The sequence below is a fragment of the Electrophorus electricus genome, chromosome 25 (genome assembly GCF_041902795.1).
Source record: "Electrophorus electricus isolate QZ-2024a chromosome 25, ASM4190279v1, whole genome shotgun sequence".
NCBI lineage: Eukaryota > Metazoa > Chordata > Actinopteri > Gymnotiformes > Gymnotidae > Electrophorus > Electrophorus electricus.
In genome coordinates this window covers 7,637,501-7,657,500 of record NC_137521.1, presented here as the reverse complement: position 1 = coordinate 7,657,500, position 20,000 = coordinate 7,637,501, and the positions used below count along the sequence as shown (strand labels likewise).

Sequence of the window (20,000 nt, the reverse complement as noted above, 5' to 3'; positions counted from 1 at the left end):
TGATCAATCACATGGATCAATAATAATGAACAGACCCTTATGGGGCCATTACAGACAGGACATCCATTACAACAGACAGCAGACAGAAGTGGAAAGTAGCCAAAAACAGAGAGACAGAGGCAGAGAGAAAGAAAGACAGAGAGAAAGAGAGCGAGAGAGAGGAAGACAGGAGCTGTTAAATATTTCAGTGCTCCTACAGAGAAGAGGTCAGGCCAGACGTTGCCTGTGTGCGTGTATTTGTGACGAGTGAAATCTACTAAATCCTCACAGACAGAGATAAGCTGATATCCAAAACCATACAGTGCTATCAACACACAGTTGTACACCTCTCTCTTCCTCTCTGTAGTTCGCAGGATCTGAGAGAGTAAGAGGTGTGCTTCACAGGCAATACAACACCCTTATATATATATATATATATATGCGTGTGTGTGTGTGTGTGTGTGTGTGTGTGTATATATATATATATATATATATATATATATATATATATATATATATATATATATATATATATATATGTGTGTGTGTGTGTGTGTGTGTGTGTATATATATATATATATGTATGTGTATGTGTGTGTGTGTGTGTGTGTGTGTGTGTGTGTGTGTGTGTATATATATATATGTATGTGTATGTGTGTGTGTGTGTGTGTGTGTGTGTGTGTGTGTGAGTGGGTGGGCAGTTGTGTGTGTGTGTGTGGGGGCAGATGTGTGTGTGTGTGTGGGTGTGTGGGTGGGAAGATGTGTGTGTATGTGTGTGTGTGGGGGTGGGCAGATGTGTGTGTGTGTGTGTGTGTGTGTGTGTGTGTGGGTGGGCTGATGTGTGTGTATATGTGTGTGTGTGTGTGGTGTGTGTGTGTGTGTGGGTGGGCAGATGTGTGTGTGGGGGGGTGTGGGCAGATGTGTGTGGGTGTGTGTGGGTGTGGGTGTGGGTGGGCTGATGTGTGTGTGTGTGTGTGGGTGTGTGTGGGTGGGCAGATGTGTGTGGGGGGGGTGTGGGCAGATGTGTGTGTGTGTGTGGGTGTGGGTGTGGGTGGGCTGATGTGTGTGTGTGTGTGTGTGTGTGTGTGTGTGTGTGTGTGGTTGGGCAGATATGTGTGTGTGTGTGTGTGTGTGTGTGTGTGTGTGTGTGTGTGTGTGTGTGTGTGTGTGTGTGTGGGTGGGCTATAGTCATATATTGCAGATACTCATGCTCTGCATGCTCAGAGGGGCAGATATAACCACCACAACCAAACCCTCACTCAGTCTTGACTAGGGAGTGGCAGATCTGAGAGAGAGAGAGAGAGTCAGAGAGAGAGAGTCAGGGAGAAAGAGAGAGAGAGAGTCAGGGAGAAAGAGAGAGAGAGTCTGAGACAGTGACAGAGAGAGAGAGAGACAGAGCACAGTGGGCATCGTGCCATGTTGCCCTGCTCCCATGCCTGCCACCTTCTCTTGTGCTGTCAGTCTGGGCAAGGTGCCAGGCTCTAAGTGAATGAGTCCGCTGGGTGCCAACAGCTTCAGGCTCCGCCAGGGTGGGCATGAGCAGGCATGAGCAGGCATGGAAAGCACGATGCCCCCTCAGCGGACACACACCATCATCCAATGAAATGTTTAACAGGGCACCACTGCTGGCTAATGAAATCTTTAATAACATGCTCAGTAGAGGTATTTGGTGACATTAGTTATTTACATGCTAATAAATATAAATAAGAATATTGTGTTTGTGTAAATAGTATGAACATTAGCTTGCATGGCGAGGTGGGAAAAGTGATTTTAATTACTGCCCAGCATGTCCTTGAGCAGCAGCCATTGGAAACTCTGACCTGTCTGCTTCCTGTTTCAGGTGACCCGGTAGTGGCATCCACCAATCAGAGCACAGAAGCCAGGCTTGAAGCGGCGGAGTATGAAATAAGACTTAACAGTACACAAAAGCAACTTTAATACGCTGACCCATCCCACATTCCACTAATATAAAGAAAATGACAACTACCCCTACTACCCTGCTCCAACTACACCCCCCACAACCCCATAGACACCACGGCTCTTCTTCCCCCGGAAACACACACCAGGGAACAAGGGACCGCCAAGTACCAGGATCCTGTCTCACATCGGAACGCTCAACGATGGCCCGCCTTGAATATTGGAGCTCTTTTCCATTTTCCGATTTCTCCCACTTCCGCCCGCTCAGATGTTCCGCTGTAATCTCAGATTTTTTTTTTTCATTTTGCTGGTTTCTGTCCGTTGATGCTTCTTGTACACACACCTTTTTGCACCTGAAATGAAAGGTGACATTTTTGCTTTCTCATCGCCAGCCTTGCTCTTCTAAGCAATTTAACTCACAGGACTGGAGCACTGAACTTTCAGTCATCTGTAGGCTGTTCCATTCCTTTTCTAATAAATAAGTTAAAGTAAGATTTTTGACCCAAAAGACTGAAATAAAACTATAGATGTTATGGTATTATTATGTAAAAGTAATTCTGTAAAAAAAAAAATATCAAAAGAATCAGATTCACTATGAGTAAAATAAAAGAGAGCACTGACCATTTTAATATTGTTGTTTTTAACCAGCCTGGTAACTGCTATTGAGTACATGTGTCAGTATTATCTACAATAAATAAAGCTATTTCAAAGGAAGTGAGAGAAATTTTTTGTTTCTTTCTAAAAGAAGCAGTATCGTAACAATATGCTGGTAGGTTTTATAGATGTTCCATGTGGATTAGGCTATAAACTCCACCCACAAAGCAATTTTTAACATTTGTGCGTTTCCAGTTGGGGCAGACTTATTTTCTATTCAAACAACCGATATGTTTTGAATGCTCTTCTCCATTTTTCAAACAGAGCAATACTGAAAAAGATAAAAATATCGTTCAAAATGAAATCACAGGCTGTGCTGAGCCTGTAACTTTTCCCCAAAGACACGTATGAGAGCATAAACACTGAACATCACCCTCCCCACCCACCCTGCACTGCACTCTCCCCACGTATTTCTGGACTAATCTCAGGACAGAATTCGCTGAGTGCTTTTAGTGTGTGAGGGATCCTTGGTGATAGTTAGTGCATGTCATTAAGAGATTACTGAAAATAAACCCAGAATAAAATTCAGATGCACACCGACCCAAAGAGAGAGCGGAATTACATGGGTTTGAGATGTCCCTGTCAGGTGCTGGGTCAGAAACAAAAACGCTGGATCCAAGCTTAAGAATTAGTGCAATGGCAAATTTGCCTGTGGGGTGATGAAACACAGCCAGTTAAATGTGCAGATTATATGATGGAATAGTCGAGAATTTTCTACCATCTAAGAGCACACATTCCAAATTTTTGTGTGATGTACTTTAACTCACTCACTCACACACACACACACACACACACACACACACATACTTACTTACGCACATTTATTTATACTCATTTATACATTTTTGTCTCATTTATCTGACACACTACACATGCATTCCCAGTTTAGTGTTAATTAAAACTGTGTGACGAGCATTTTTACTGCAATACAAGGTTAGGCGAGAGCGACAGGTAATGAGCATGTGTACACATATGCGTAGTCTATTGTGTGATCATTTTGTTTTTGTTTGAATTGCACACAGCAAACTTTTTTCATGCATTTCTATTAGGCAAACACTTATAATGCTACAAAATTAAAAGTTATTGAATAAATATTTATACCTCTGATTACTTCATTTTAAGGAATAATGATCTAATGGAATGGGAGGCTTAAAAAGGGAAAGTGAGAAAGAGACAGAGAGGGTTTCTCATAAATATACTTGTACTGGTATTTACTGTACAACAGTGTCACAGCGTTCTGAGGTACTAAATACTCTTGATTGCATGATTTTCCTCATAATTGTTGGCCTTCAGGTTGTATTTCAGGATGTGTTCCACCTAATGCCTTAGCTGTTTGAGTGAATACAGAATATGTATAGAGATATAGGATCATCGGTACATTTGGATGTCTTAAATTGTAATTTGGATGTTAAGTGTTCCTCCAGACTATTTATATCCACATGGATGACTTCGTATATTTGATGACACAGCAAGGAGTTTTATTTTGTTTGGTTTTTTTACATATACACATCTTTTACATTATCTTTAATTGAGTGGAACAAGTTGTACTGCCCACCTGATAAAGAAATGATTAAGGTATACATGTCTAAGAAATAAATACACACATAACATAAGGCAGAGCATAAAGAAGTCAGTTAGCAACCAATTTCTGATTCTTTCAATCTGTATTATTTCAGCCATCTTTAATACACGTTCTGGAGCACAGCAGCTATGAATAAATGCAGGGCAAGAGTCCAAGTGTTTTTGCTGGATAAGGAAACATTATGATCAATGAAAGCGTGCAGCCAGAATGCTGCAGGCCCAGACACTGTTGATGTGGCTCAATAACCCACCAAAACACTTGGTTCAGATGAACCTGTTCCCAGGGTGAAGGGTTTTGAATCGGTGGAGGTCACACTGAGGTCACATTCATCCCCCTGTACCCCTGCAGGTCTCAGGAGGGTGAGAGGTCAATGACTTTCTCACAGACCTTCGCAAATGAAGTGCAGCTTGCATTTGGGGCCAGCAGCCACCAAACAATGAGACCAGTTCAATAAAGGGTTAACTCATGTGGCCTGGGTGGAGTTGGACAGTGCAGAACGTGCCCTTATATGTTCTTGTGTGTATGAGAGAGAGAAAGTCTAGAAGTTAGGCTACTGAATGTGAACTGAATGCTCAGTGAATCAGCACAAAGACATTATCTTTCTGATGTCTACTGTGTGAGATGTCTATGTTGTGTGTGTGAGACAGAGAGAGAGAGCGAGAAAGAGTCTATAAGTTAGTCTACCGAATGTGTACAACAGAAAAGGCTCAGTGATTCAGCACAAAGACATTATCTTTCTGATGTCTACTGTGTGAGCTGTGTATGTTTGTGTGTGTGTGTTAGAGAGAGAGAGAGAAAGAGAGAGAGAGAGACCCCAAGAGAGTAAAAGTCTCTTTTCAGCATGGCAAAGGGAAATGAGATCAGCCACACAGAACTGCATTCACACAACACACACAACGCACACACAGACCTGTATTCACCAGTATCACAACCAAGTGGCCAGAGAAATCTCACTATGATACACACACTACGCACTACAGAGTTGGGCATAATAATTTACATAATTAAAGAAGCCCAATCAGAGGGCAAATCAGCAAGCCCTTATGCTCACTGTGAGATTGGTTATGTGCATATGTATGTGTGTATGTCTGCCTAATGAGGCATGAAGAATATTTCATCTCCACCATGCAACCCAGCGCAACACCCTTGAGCACGCAAACAGCTTTCTGATTATGTCTGAGCATGTCAGCCTGCATGTGTGTGTGTGTGCATGTGTGTGTGTCACTGCTTCTGCATAAGAGCCAAACATAATCTCTGCAGAGCTATAATAAAATAGCCTGCAGCTTGTACTTCCTTTGTCTTTGAGTCATCCCATTCTGTTCCAGACACTAATCATTAAAATTATCTATTGATGCTTATTTAATATACCAGTCAACACATTATACAACTGACACTGAGCATATATATTAATCAATATGAAACTGATATATGATTGGGTACGTATTGCTTGCCTGAACCATAAGAAACTGTTGGTAAGACTCTCTCCCAATGATGGACAGAACCAAGTCTCCTTCCTGCCACAGAAGGCTTAGCCTGCACAAACTGTTCAGTTCACTGACACATATTATGCTCTCCACTACAAAGGCCAGTCACTTAGAATTGGTTCAGTTACTGCAAGACTGTGGACATTAATAACAGCATTCATCAGCATGAACAAGAGACAAAGAGAGAGCAAGAGCACTATTAATAGCAGTAAATAAAAATGCAATCAAATTATAACAATTTGTTATTGCTAACAGGAGAGATTAGCTAAATTGCTGCCTGATGACACATGCTTGACTTCTCACTAATTATTTAACAATTGGCAGTGACCGTAGGCGGTTGTATGTAAGTACAGAGTCTGTTTATTTAAAGGTTTTCTGAGAATCGAAAACATAAAAGGCAGAACAGGTCAAAACCCAGACAGACAGGGAAATCAAAGAACAATCCATAATCCGTAACCAAGAAACAACCTACCAAAGCCAGAACCAAAAACTACCATGAACACAGAACACAAAGAAACCAGGCAAGAGAAACCCATGACTAGATATCACAGCAAACGCATGCAAGACTTCACGAAGCAAAACAGAACAGACAGGGATTTTATAGACACTGCAATGCTCGCTGTAAGTAACAAGAAACAGGTGCAATTGATTTCTGAGGGAGGCTTGGCTAGGGCAGAGCTAAAGGAAGGTCCTATACAGAAGCAGAGATGCCATGACAAGGGGAATCAAATAAGTAACGTTCTGCACAGTAAATGAAGCTGTCACGCCGTGGCTGCCACCCAGTCAAGATCATACGCTCGCTAGCACCAATCCTCCAAATCACTTCCCTACTCCCAATCACCCACTTATTGAATTATTGCCCACACCTGTGTCTCATCACATACTTTCCCTATTTAACCCCACAAGAGTCTTTTCCTAATGCTTTGCGATATCCCTACCAAGATTCATGCATGCCTTGCTTTTATTGTCATAAAGGACTACTTTGTGTTGGCTTGTTAACTGTTTATTGTCTTCTAAATAAACCTGCTTGCCTCCCAGTACTTGTGTCTTGCTCCTGAATACCCAAAACTCCACAATAGCATTTTTGCAGTTGCATTGTAAAAGTTGGTGCCAGTTCAAAAAAAGCCCCGTCTCTCTTGGTACTCCATGTATTTACATGACACCATTTCAGTACTGGTTTTAACGTGCCATCTTTATTTCCCCTTGAGGGAATCCCCGCTGCCATCTTAAGGTTTGTTCCATTACTATATTAACAGAAGTTGTGTTAGATAAGCCCTCAGCGGGCCGAGGGAACGAGTGAACACAAATGTCCACTTTAGCAGCTGAACTTGCCCAGAAAGCACTGTGACCTGATGCAGTTTCCATTTCAATGGTAAAAACAAAGGCTAAATATAGAACAAAATCTAGAACAAAATAAAAAACCTTCACAATGCTTAAAATAAAAATAAAAAATAATATTGTGAACTATATACGGCTTTACTTTAGCCGGTTGCCTGATTGGTACATTTAGCAATACTATATGCTTAGCCAACAGGTTTCTGATATCAATATAACTCTGTAGACAGTCCATAGCAAACTTAATGTGCAAATCGCTAAACAAATCAACTCAGTGAGATGTATGTTTGTATATCAAACATATCAGTGACTGGAAGAAGAAACAGATGGAATATGGAAGGTGAACACTAAGATTGTCCCAGTGCAGAAAAGGAAATTGGAGCTATGATCCCTAAGATGAAGAGGTAGCCCCAGCAGATCCATGGAATGACGTCAATCTCAGTCCCGAAGAGTGCAATCCTAGGAACAGTAAACATACTGCACAGCACCCTCAAGCTCCCATGCTTCTGGAAGAAGGCCTGAATGTGAGGAAAAAGACATATGACCACCCAGGGGTAGTCAGAATTGCAGTGAAATAGACATTTTGAAGAGAAACTGGATGTGTTGGACATATTTCCTTCATCAGCTGTGCGAGGAAAGTGCATCTTAAGTTCTAGTAGGTTAAACCAGTTAGAAACGTTGTCAGAAAAAGTAAATATCAGAATATTATGACCACCTACTAATCAGTGGGAATAACCACCTTTGTATTGGATGACACAAGTGAGACATGATGGAATGTAATGGAATGTGATGGAAAGTATCCAGAGGAACTTATGCCCATTCGAACTGCAACTGAAGTCCCACAGATTGTGGTTGTCCAAGAGTTCCCAGATGTGCTCCACTGGATTGGGAATGGGCGAGTTAGCAGGCCCGGGAAGGACACCAAAGTCATTGTCATGCTCCTGAAACCATCCATGCGCCACCCTTGCGTGGGGAAGTGGGGAACTATCCTGTTGATACGTACCACTTCTGTCAGGGAAAAACATCAATATGTACAGGTGTACATGATCTACTAGGACTGCCAAGTACCTGTTGGTATTCAGAGATTCATGCAGTGGTATTAGTGGTCCTAGATCATGCCAGAAAAATATCCCCCAGACATGTACACTGCTACAACCACCCTGCATTTGGCCCACAGTTGTCTCTTGGAGGTTGTTCTCATGCGTTTGGCAGCATATATGCCGCCGGCTGTCCACTTTACACAGCATAAACCCAGATTGATCTGAGAAAGCAACATTTTTGTATTCCTCCGGTGTCCAATTACGGTACTCCAATGCAAACTGGAAGCAGCACTGACGATGAACACTGGTTAACATTGACTCCTTGACCAGGTGTCTGCTTTGCAGGCCCAGTCGTAACAATGTTCGCTCAGTGGTGATCCCTGACACTTCGCTCATTACTCCTGTGTTTATAACAAAGGTTTAACTGTCCACTGTGGTGCGTCGATTTCTCTTTACCACTTGCCGGAATCGTCGTGCCCCTCTGGCATTAATGGCCCGTGGGGACCACTGTTATGTGTGTAAGCAGACCATTCTCTGTACGCTTTCACTACGGAGGTTCTAGAACATCCCACAAAGTTAGTGGTTTCCCAGATGCCACCAGCCTTCACCCAGTACTCTATTATAATGCCCTTACGTCACATGACGTCCTTAGCCCATGACGATCATTTTACACAATGCTACAACTGACTGGTGTGCTTGTTTATTTATACATGCAGCAAACACTGTCACATGGCATCTGTCATGTCCTGAGTTCATTCCAAACCAGTGGTGGCCATAATATTCTGATTGGACTGTGCGTATATTGTCACGTGCTTAAAATCTGCACATCTAAATTACACTTCAGTGTTAATACTATACTTCAAAATCAGTGTTAATACTACACTTCAAAATCTGCATCCCTTTTTAAGGATGCTCCATTAATCTCCTACCAATGACTCTAATGGAGTACATTCCCCATAATCCTCTTGTTCATTCCCAATCTTGTATATATCCTAATCTTGTAACTTCTTGTATTTAACTTACACTTGACTCCCCTTAAGATCACTGAGCCTGACAATGACAAAAACATCAAAGTTATGCTCATCAATAGTGAGACAAATGACCAGTTGAATGATAACTGCTGTAGCCTACAACCACTGGCTCTCTGCTATGTGTGCATTTATTAACACAGCCAAAAAAATTAATAAATAATGAGCATGAAAGGTTCAATTGTTATTATTCACTCCTCCTCATACATTACTGCAGGAGTTGTCTGTTGTATTGCTTGCAAGAGATGTAATCAGTCTATTGTATCTTTCAAGAGAAAGCTTCCTGATTATTTCATGTAATACTTTTGGGTGATCAGAATTAAAGATTTGTCATTTCCAGTGATATTACATTAATGGCATATTTATTTGCTTTGCCAGTTGTTGTTAGGAAACTTAAGAACTGATCAACACTCTCAGAACTTTAGAAGCCAGTGGAATGAATGTTATGATTTTAACATCTAACGTTTTGAACATAAACTGGTTTTACCTACTAGAGTTTCAGAAGCACTTTCCTTGTGCAGCCAATGATCTCTGAATTGCACTGTAATGTTCTCTATTTGAAATGTATTTTACTGCACTTCAATTTATGTTACCTCTACATCTTTAACTACAGTAGACACACTGCAGCAGTTAGTCCCTGGTATCTTTGTGTGTGTGTGTGTGTGTGTATATATATATATATGTGTGTGTATGTGTGTGTGTGTGTGTGTGTGTGTGTGTGTGTGTGTGTGTGTGTGTGTGTGTGTGTGAGAGAGAGAGAGAGAGAGAGAGAGAGAGAGAGAGAGAGAGAGAGAGAGAGAGAGACATAGAGAGAGAGAGTGGAATTATATTCATTACTTTCAATAGTGATTTATGCATTGACTTATTTACATCATTGATTTACTTACATTAATTACATCAAACTTCTTTCATACTTTCCAGGAAGCTTACAATCAAATCATGTGCACTAAAAAATACAGCACCTAAGACAATATTAATAAGAAGTTATATTGCCTAAGACAATAATAATATCTGCCCAAAAGGACTAGGGTGACCTGTATCCTTCAGGACAGGTTTAGTCTTTAAAGGAATGCTCTTATAGTGGACTGTGCTGAACTGTATATAGTAGGAGATTGGGCCATTCTTCAAAGGAAAAGCCACTAGTTCTGAAGGATGAAGGATGAAGGATTGAAGGTAACTGGCTTTACACTCTGTGTCTACGGCAGGGGTGCACACACGCAATGTTGGCTTGAGAGCTACTTTTTTCCAGTGGACACATCATTGTGTGATCTATCAGCGAAAAGGTTGGTCTCGTCCATTTAAAAGTTCTAACTTAAAACTTTAAGATGGTTTTTAAAAATGCCATTCAGTAGCCTATATTGATATTATCAGCATCACAGAGCAAACGACTGAAAAACCAGATTGATCTTATTCTAATTACTTGGATTGAATGGTATCATTGAGGTTTGTGGAGCCTGGACAATAAGACTCATTGGCATATTGAAAACGTTACATGAAGTTACATCAATAAAAATACAAAATAACAATTGATAACAATTGATTAAATTAAGAGTATCAAGACTGTGGCCATATTTCATGTCAGTCATCCATGTTGACTTGAGTACTACCTATCGAATCTGCTAGAGTGCTGAAAACCGATGGGCTATTTGAATATAACATTTTAAATGAGGCATGATCTTCCAAAGTGAAGTAGTCGATTATGATTACCGTATGGCGGAGCTCTTCTCCACAGCTTCCTAAAATGGACGCAGTGCCATTTAGATTATTGCTGAGGAAGGCATGGAAGGCATTTTGACATTTGACTTCATCTTGGTGTTCATGAAACTACATTTGAACATGTTTAATGGTGTGTACAGATGCATTGGAGAATGGCCTGTACATTTGCCCATTCAAGCTAATCATCAGGACTCATGACAAGCATTGTGGGTTGAAGATGTCCTCTGGCTCTCTCCAAATGTTAACAAACCTGGATAGGTGGGGGGGGGGGGGGGTAACTCATCAGCTCACTTCTCTCCTGGTGGTCCATGTTCTGTGTTCTCGCCATTAAATTATGCTTATTTGTGCTTTGACCATGGAAATAAGCAGTTTCCAAATGCAAGCCATGCAATTAATTTTAGCTTTGTGAAGCGCCAACAGTATACAGTTTTGATTGAGACGGGTTACAGAAGTTCTGATGCAATTATGTGATGTTTTTGAGGCCATAGTTTTGCAGTGTTTAGCAACTATGCTGTTCAAGTTTCCATCTGGTGAGTTTGGACTTGCAGCCACTATTCCTCTTGATCAGTGGGGCTTGCCCGTGTTTGGCATATGTTGTCAAAAAGGTTTTTGTAACTAAGGCACACGCCATGTGGGCAAAGATTACTTGGTCTCTTTGGAACTCTGTTACTAGATTAGGGTTTTCACATTTACAGCATTTAGCAGATGCTCTTATCCACTTTTGTAAAAGCGGCTTATAAACAGTTTTCAGTATAGCAGTATTTGTATTCCCCAGGAATCAATTCCATGACCCTAATGTTTCTGGCACTGCGCTCTACCTGTGCTACCAGGTGATCTTAGTCCAAGCAATAGTACAGTTGACAATTAAAACCATACACACGTTCTGTATGAGGTGGGCTGATTACAATTGACATTAAGAAACTATGCTGATGCATTGGACAGGCTAATCTTGATGCTACTGAGTACCCCACTTCTGTTAACAGTTTGGCAGAATTATTTAGTGTGAAACCAGAACAGATGGGAAAACTCGTACTTGAGCAAACATAGCCAACATGAAAACTACTTAATGTTACTTTGAAAACTCACACTAATTAGCATTCAACCCAAGATGACTCACTTGTGTGTCTGCCTTTGTAATTGTAATTCAGTTACTTCAAAGTTAAAGTCCTTTTTCATGTAGTGTTTTTGTCATTTTGTCTCTCCACCACACCCACCCCAATAATGTGGAAGGCATAAAAATGCTAAAGATATAATGTTTGGTGTGTTGCCTGGATTTTTATCCAGTAGAAAGCTGATGTAACCATTGTTGCCTGTTCAAAATACAAAGTGTTCAACAGTTTATTTGTGTAAATGGATGATTCATTATGGCACCAGTGTCCTTTATATTTTTTGGCTGTTGTAGAATCAGTAAAAAATCAGGATTTTTATATTATTTGGCTGTTCTAGATTCTGACCAGGGAAAATTTCCAGATGAGGCCACTTAGTGTGCCTCATCAAACGAATTATTTAGTTTATGAGCAAGACTTGAATCTTGTATTCAGTGGCTACAGAGAAAGTACTACTTTCCTAAAAAGAAAATATTTGTTTGTATGTGTGTGTGTGTGTGGGGGGGGGGGAATAATAAGAAAATAATTTTTTTTAAAATCACACAATCACTATGCAACACTCCTGACAGTAGCAACTCCAGATATAGCCTTGCTACAGGAGCAGTTCTGAATCTGTCAGTGTGCAGAAACTCTACACGGTGCATGTTTGTGTGAGAAGCTCAAAGCAGGAGGCATATCCTGCAGCAGCAGACCTTACCAGCTGAGAGCACTGGAGCAGGAACAGAGCAGAGTGGAGCTCCGCTGAGGCCCCGTGGCCCAATTTAAACTCCCCACTGCCACAGATACAGCAACAAAACAGCAAAACTGTAGCAGTTACCGGGATTACACATAACTGCTGCTATATAATTATTATGCGGATACTTAAAAAACTTACACCACTGACTCATGGCCACATTTGCTGGTACCCCACTGACACTGTCACATGGTGCTACACATCACCACTACTATTCAGTTTCACAATCAGGACACCACAGTATCACCACTGACAAGATCATTAGATAAAATATGATGCTGGCATTCACTACACTACAAGCACTTCTCAAAACCACTGCTATAACTGAACATCCCGTTATGCCGGGATTACAGACAAACCTCCAACAAGCTTCCGTCCGTTGGTGAAAGATCCATATGTTTCAGCAGGAGCACTCCTGAGCATGCTGCATGGTTTTTAATGAGCCGTGCAAAGCAGGTGGTGTTTGAATACAGTGTGGAGAAGATCTCTACCTCTGAGACACAAACTCACCCGAGAACAGGTGGCTACATTACAAATAGATTAGCAATAGAAAACGGGAGTGGAGGACAACAGAAAAACATGCAAAGTGACAAAGAGAGAAAAAAAGAGAGAGGGAGAGAGTAGCAGAAAGGAAAGAAGGAAGGACGAAAGAAGTCTGGTAGGGAGGGGCGGCAGCGGAGCGCCTGGTGGTCTCGCAGCATTTTACTCGGCTGAGTTGGAGTGGCCACCAACCTAGCTTTCATCATTCCTGCATTCACCCCAAAGCTTCATCATAATGATGTACACATTGACTGAACAGCGAGGGGTATTCATAAAGGAATTCAGTCTAATGCTCGTTGCTTCCTGTTCACATAGCCTCCCTCTCCTCTCGGCTTTTATGCGATGAAGGCTAATGCGAAACGGCATCAGAAGGCTAAACTGTATGGGGGCTCTCTCATTACACCGGTAATGTAAACAGTATGGAGTCTTTAATGGACGCCGGGAGAGAGGGTCATAATGACTTGGAGCTGTGACAGCGCTGGTGCTGGTGCAGAATGCATCTGACATCTCCGACGAGTCTCCGTGGCTGCTACGCTAACAGAATTATCCAGCGCGAACCGCTTAGCTCACTTCACTCGAGCTGGTTCCGCTCTTCCTCGGTTTAATGTGCCAGTCTGTCAAAAACACTCTAAACTGGCCAGATGAAGAGGCTCGTGGCAGTAATTGGTGGAGATTGTGAAGCCTTTATTGTGGATGAGGAGGACATGTGAGGAGCTAAAGCTAAATCTTATGGCCCTGTGTGCTGGCTTAACATTCAAATACACCCCAGTCTCTCCCACCCTGATTCTTGTAGTTTTTCTTGATTTTCTGTGATTTAGGGAAGCTGCTTAGACTCACTGATATGAAGAAAATAACCTTGAAAAAATACCTTTCCCTGTGGCACAGAGCTTATGTTTTTCAAACTGTGTGAACACAAAAATATGATTTGAACAAAACGTCATGAACCATCAAGTTGAAAAATCAGAATTTTGGAATTCTGTGCAATAAAGCTTGTAACGTGGATGTGGTAAATCAGACTTAAATTTCAGATTCCATCTAAGGAATCTGAGTACTTCTCTGATTTGTGTATCTGACTCTTAAAAGTCGGTGTTTGATGTTTGGCAGATAGATATATTCACTGACTTTAAACTTCGATTAGAACCTCAACTTCGACTGTTCATGAAAGGTTTGATTTCTATAATTTCTGATTGGTATGGATGAGTAAATCAAGAACAGAAACATTTATTTTTCTATATCAAATAGATTTGGACAGTTTTCTATATACTTTCGTAAGTTAAGGACCATTCTTAAAGAGACAATGGGCACAAAAGAGGACATTTAAAAATGTCATAACTCAGAGAACCAAATAATTTACAGTCCTAAAACCAAAAGCACAGTCTAAGTGTCATGATTGGCCACTCCCTAGCATCTTCGTTGTCATGGTTTCCCTGTCTCGTCTTCGTTTTGTTTCTGTTTCGTTTTCTCCGCCCTTCATTTGTAGCACCTGTGTTTTGTTTAACTCTTATTAGTTCATGTTTAAATCCTGCCTTGTGGCCTGTGTTTTTGTTTGTTATTGTGATTCCTAGTGTTTGTTAAAGCCTAGCCCTTATTTGTTATTCATGATTCCTAGCCTGTTTGTTATAAACTGCTTCCCTTTTCTGTTGATGTGTGTTTGTGTTTATCATGTATTCCCAGACTCTACATATTGGCTCTATGACCCTGGACTGTTACAACGACTATGACTCTGGATTTGCCCCTAATAAATCTTGCTCTTCTCCGTACAAGTGTCTGCCTCCTTACCGCTCAATGTTACACTGTGGTCTAAACAAATCAATCCTTTAGATTCTTTGCTGTTATGAATCTATTTTAACTTTTAAAAGTGACTAATTTTAACAAAATTTAAAGTACACTGATCTACAATACTAAAAACTAACTGATAGCTGTAGCCCACACAAACTTTGAATGATTATGGTTATAGCATTTATTACTCACTTTAAACTGAGTTGATTGCCAGACTGGATTATCTGCACACTCACACTTCAGTGCAGTTATTCCAATTACTTATTCTGAAAACTTGTGAAATAATTTTTTATTTCATTTAATAGAAGAATGATAAAAAACAATGATATTTGAATCTTAAAGAATGCATATGCTTACTATTCAGTTTTGGGGTTCATATTTTCTTAAGTCTGATGTATGTGTGTTGACAGTGAACCTCCTCCTTTTTTTCAAATCGGTGATCTCACCCCTCCAGTGGATTCTTTGTAGTTTCAAAGACTGCTGGGGGAGGCTCAGGTGCTGTTTCTGCATTACTGTTACAAATGATAATCCCTGTCATCAGTTCGTCTGGTTACATCATTCGACATGCATAGCTGAACCCTTCAACTGGGTGTCAGTAGTTTCCATAGTCTGGCAAGGCCAATGTGACAATCTGGGGCATTTTTCAGGACAAACATCCATTTAATTCACTCTCTTGCCATTTATTTATGATATCCTCAATGATGTTGAACATATAGACATGTGCAAGCCGAAATGTAACTGCGTAATTGCCTTTTTAACATCTATTTTAATGTTGAATGTGATGCGGTTGAAATACTGTTGACATTCAATATAATATACAGTATATCTTGTATTACATCCCATATACAAAGGCTGTGTATATTTAAAGACAATAACGTGAAATGTGCATTGCATTACATTAAACTGACCAGAATCCAAAGTTGGATTTGCACCCTGGGTAGCATTACCATCACCCAACTGCACCGTATACAGGTGGTCATTGTGCTTGAAATCATGTCATTCCTTGGCAGTCTAAATATTTTTTAACTGTGACAGGTTAGGAATCCAGCTCGAGTCACTGTAATAGAAACTGTAATAGAAAGACTAGATGGTTAGATAAAGTAGACTAAAGAAGGTGAAGTAGGCTGATACAGATATTCAACCTCGAAGTGATTTTATATATATATATATATATATATATATATATATATATATATATATATATGTGTGTGTGTGTGTGTGTGTGTGTGTGTGTGTGTGTGTGTGTGTCAAACTAATATTTGCCTGGAGGTTTGTTCCTCTTCCTTGGTTTCTGTGTTTAATAGCCCTTTCTCTCTCTCTAATCAGTTTACTTGTATTGGGGGGGTATTGGGGGGTTACCTATCCTCCAGAGCTTTCTGTAAAACCTGTAAAACCTTTCTGCTGAAGAAACGCTAAAATAGAAGCGTTCTTTTTTTTCCCGCCCACGTGGCGGTTCTGGTGCGAGCTGGAGGAAAGAATGGCAGGCTGTTAAGGAGCGCGAGGAGCGGCGCGGGGACTTCGCTTCATTTGCTTCCCCCAGCTTCACGCACAAGCGCCCTCTTGCTCTCCCGTCTCGCGTACGTTGGTTAGGTGTACCGGCATTTGCGACGTGTGCTTGCGAGAGGAGGAAAAAGAAGGGGGGGGGGGGGTTCTTAATTAGAAGCCCGGGATGGAGACAGTGCAGTGAAGAACGCAGATGCTTCATGAACGTGCACAAAGAAATACATAGTTTGGGGTAATGCAGGGGGACAGAGCCTGTAGCAGAGCGCACATGGAAGCACTGGATGCGACCATTGTGACCGGCTACAATCTGTTTTTCATTCAAATCGAGAGGCCTTCGCTAAAACGGTATCTGAGCCCAGGTTCCTCAGAATAGATGCAACTGGATAAGGCTGCTATGCTACACAAAAAAAAAACACACAAAAAAAAACACAGCTATGATCAGATTAAGGCAGGATTCTGGTTACTGCATACATAAACACCCAGTCACCTTCAACTGGTTTTTCAGAGCATTGTGTACACAACAGATTGTTGTGTGCATGCGCATGTGCTGAAGGTGACGTAACTCAGCATGATCCCATCTTACCTAAAAGGGTAACATAAAGTGTATTACGTGCTTCTTCTTTTTTTTTTGCTCTATGTGATCTTGTACGTGTTCTACCGCTATTCACACGCCTCACGGTTTAAAAGCTCAGATGCAGTTTGCCAAACCGGTCTAAGCAAGACCGCACACGGTCCCCATAGCTTTCCCATTTCAGCAGTGCCGGAGTGCGTAATAGGAGAGCTGGGAAGATTCCCAGTGGACGGTTGGGTTGTTGGACCTGTAGGATTCCGGTGACAAAATCAGTAAAGGCGATAATCCTAATAAATGAGCATTGTGTAGACCGTCACGCTTGCTCAGCCTGCACAGTCTAACTTCTCCCAGCAGTCTACGATACGCTCACTTTCCATGCTACGCGTTTGAACGTTCTGCCTAATGAGAAACTTTAGTGGGTGTCGCCCACCAAAACTTGTGTCAGAGGAGACTAGAATGGACCAAAATATGATCCTTGCCGAGATAAGCAAGACATAAGAATAATGTGGTTTTGGAGGAGGACGCAATCCAAAATGCAAGCTGTTTAAAGCAGAGTCGTCAACAATGAAAGGTAGAAATGTAAATGCTGCCGAACAAAGCGTAATACCGTATATAGAACTGTATATTGCATGTTTTGGGTTTTCAGATCGTAGATGGCGTGTTTCAAACCTCAGTTTTGTTAGATGCATAATGTTCATGCGAGCACTCATTTTTGTTTCTTTTAATAGGCTCTGAACAGCTAGTAGACTCCTTTTGTTGCTGATGGTAACAGCAGCGAAGTCAAGTCGCAACGTTACCGTCACTCAGCCAGAAGCCTGCGACTCCGAACAAAACAGGTAGAAAAAACAGCTAAATCTACATGTTGAATGACTGTCATGAAATTGCCAAGAGGATGCCATACTCAGTTAAACAGCAATAAGAATGTAAGCTAATCAGAACATATCGTTATATGATTTGTTTATTGTCTATGATCAATAACAAATGATTAAAATAGGATCATAAAAAAGTGATCCTTCAGTTCCTCATTGCTGTTGGACGGGCTCTTGCTATCCAAAGTGGACTGCACCGGTGTGTAATCTCTCAGACTGGAAAAGTGCCACCCCTGCAATGCTTTACACTGTTAATGCCACTATGTTTGTATACATTAGATTGCTATTTCTGGCTATTTCTTTCTCAGCTATGTAAATTGTTATGCCACTTAGATAAACTGGACCAGATCAGCCTGCCTGGGCTAATGAGAAACGTGGGGGGGGATTTACATGTCAATTGGAATATCACGTAGAACAGAGTTTTTGAGCAGGCTCACAACTGTGAGGACTCACTACATATTAAATTAGAATGAATCACAAACCTGACAGTGTTGTCCATGTGCTCATAGCCTGGGAGCTGTCAACCAGCTGCAAACAGTAAACCAACTGAAAATCATGTCCTGTGTCCATGATTTCCTGTGTGTGTGTGTGTGTGTGTGTGTGTGTGTGGTTCAGTTAGAAGAGCTGATGTGGCGAGACCAATGTGTTTTTTACTGTAAGTGTTAGCATACCTCCTTGGGAACCCTTGGAAGAGAAAGGGAGATGGTAAGCACTGGATGCCTCTTTTAGCCTATCAACACCTGAATTCAGAATGTGCTGATGCATTTAACGGAGCAGGCTACAATGAGCCAGACACTCATAAAACTCTGACTTCACTTTAGTACCACCAAGTCATATGTGAGAGAGAGCAAGCCAAAGAGCCTGCTGCTGCTAGAGAGCTGTGTTTGATGAGAATCCTATGACGAATTTGTAGTACAGTAATTCTGCCATTTGGCTTTTTATGAGGATGGTTAAAACGATGAAGGCTATAGCTGTTTTTAGGACTTTAATTATATCAACATTGCCCATAAAAAAAGACCATTAATAAAAGAATTTCAGTCCAGTCTGTCAACAGTGATTGTAATAGCAACATGATTTGTGCATATTCCCCTTCAGGGTTTGTAACAGAGTGGTAAGACCACTATTGCAGCATCTGTAATGTGATGGATTTAATAGCATAATTAAAATAAAATTGGGAAAACAAACTGCAACAGAATGCTTTTCTAAATGGACAAATATAATTGCTTATCATATTTAATTTTTTCTATTTTATTTGATAACAAAAAAAATGTATTGGTTGTAATGTGAAGTGAATCTGGAGAGAAAGCAAGCTTCTCTCTGTCTCTACCTCTCTCGCCATCTCTCTCTGTCTCATTAATCTTCTCCACTAAGCAACTATCTCTCCATCGCGTGTGTTTAACAGAGAGCTGAACTATTAGTGTGTTTGCTCTGCCGGTTGGTGGTTTCGGTCCTGTTGCTCTGGCGGGCGCAGGACAGTTGATCTTTCCTCTTCCTGCATGGCCCCGCTTCTTCTGTGAGGGAAAAGCTGCAAGCGCTTACCCTCTATGTCTGAATGAAAGATATTTGGATTTGCTGTGCATATTGTATGAACTTAACAAAATGAGGTTTTTTTTCCACTTACTTAAAAGAATCTAAATGAGCAGAAAATTATGAAACAAGATTACTCTGGAGTTATAAAAATGGCTCCCTGTGGTGTCATAGAAATAGGTCTTTGAATTGCTCTTCTTTCTCTCTCTCTCTCTCTCTCTCTTCCTCTCTCTATCACTGCCTTTATAGATTAAGAGGGTTAAAGAGAGGAGGAAGAGAGCTTCCTCTCTGGGACAGATCTCCTCTGTTGACCCCTGACATCTCCTTTACCCGTGTCAGTCTTTTGCAGAATGTGGGGATGTCGGTCATGTTTGCTCAGGCTTTTGATGTCTGTCCTTTATGTGTCCTGAATAAAAGAGACATCCCCTTCAGTGTGTCACCTGACACTCTGTCTGTGCCTCTTCATGAGAAGGTTGAATTACTTGGCCTGCTTACTGAGTCATGATCACATGCTTTGTTCTGTTTTGCTGTATCCAGGCTAGTGCGAAAGAGAACCTGACCTTGGGTGACAGAGGAGGAGAGGTCACAGAGAGCAAGATCAATACTGTGTGTGTGTGTGTGTGTGTGTGTGTGTGTG

The 20,000-nt window shown here is 41.2% G+C and overlaps 1 protein-coding gene and 1 long non-coding RNA gene across 4 annotated transcripts in view; both read left to right on the top strand.

Annotated features, from left to right (window-relative positions):
- Positions 1–2,610, top strand: part of tafa3b (TAFA chemokine like family member 3b) — a 93,429-nt gene extending 90,819 nt beyond the window's left edge. For all 3 annotated transcript variants that reach the window (XM_027001401.3, XM_081707953.1, XM_081707954.1), the window contains exon 5: positions 1,820–2,610. In XM_027001401.3, coding sequence (XP_026857202.1) covers positions 1,820–1,831 — 12 coding nt within the window. In that variant the 3' untranslated portion in view covers positions 1,832–2,610. The remainder of the gene's footprint in view (positions 1–1,819) is intronic.
- A 14,654-nt stretch (positions 2,611–17,264) lies between these two features.
- LOC145653668 (uncharacterized) overlaps positions 17,265–20,000 on the top strand; it is a 26,714-nt gene continuing 23,978 nt past the window's right edge. The window contains exons 1-2 of the long non-coding RNA XR_014119820.1: positions 17,265–17,538; positions 17,696–17,803. This is a non-coding gene — a long non-coding RNA (uncharacterized LOC145653668). The remainder of the gene's footprint in view (positions 17,539–17,695; positions 17,804–20,000) is intronic.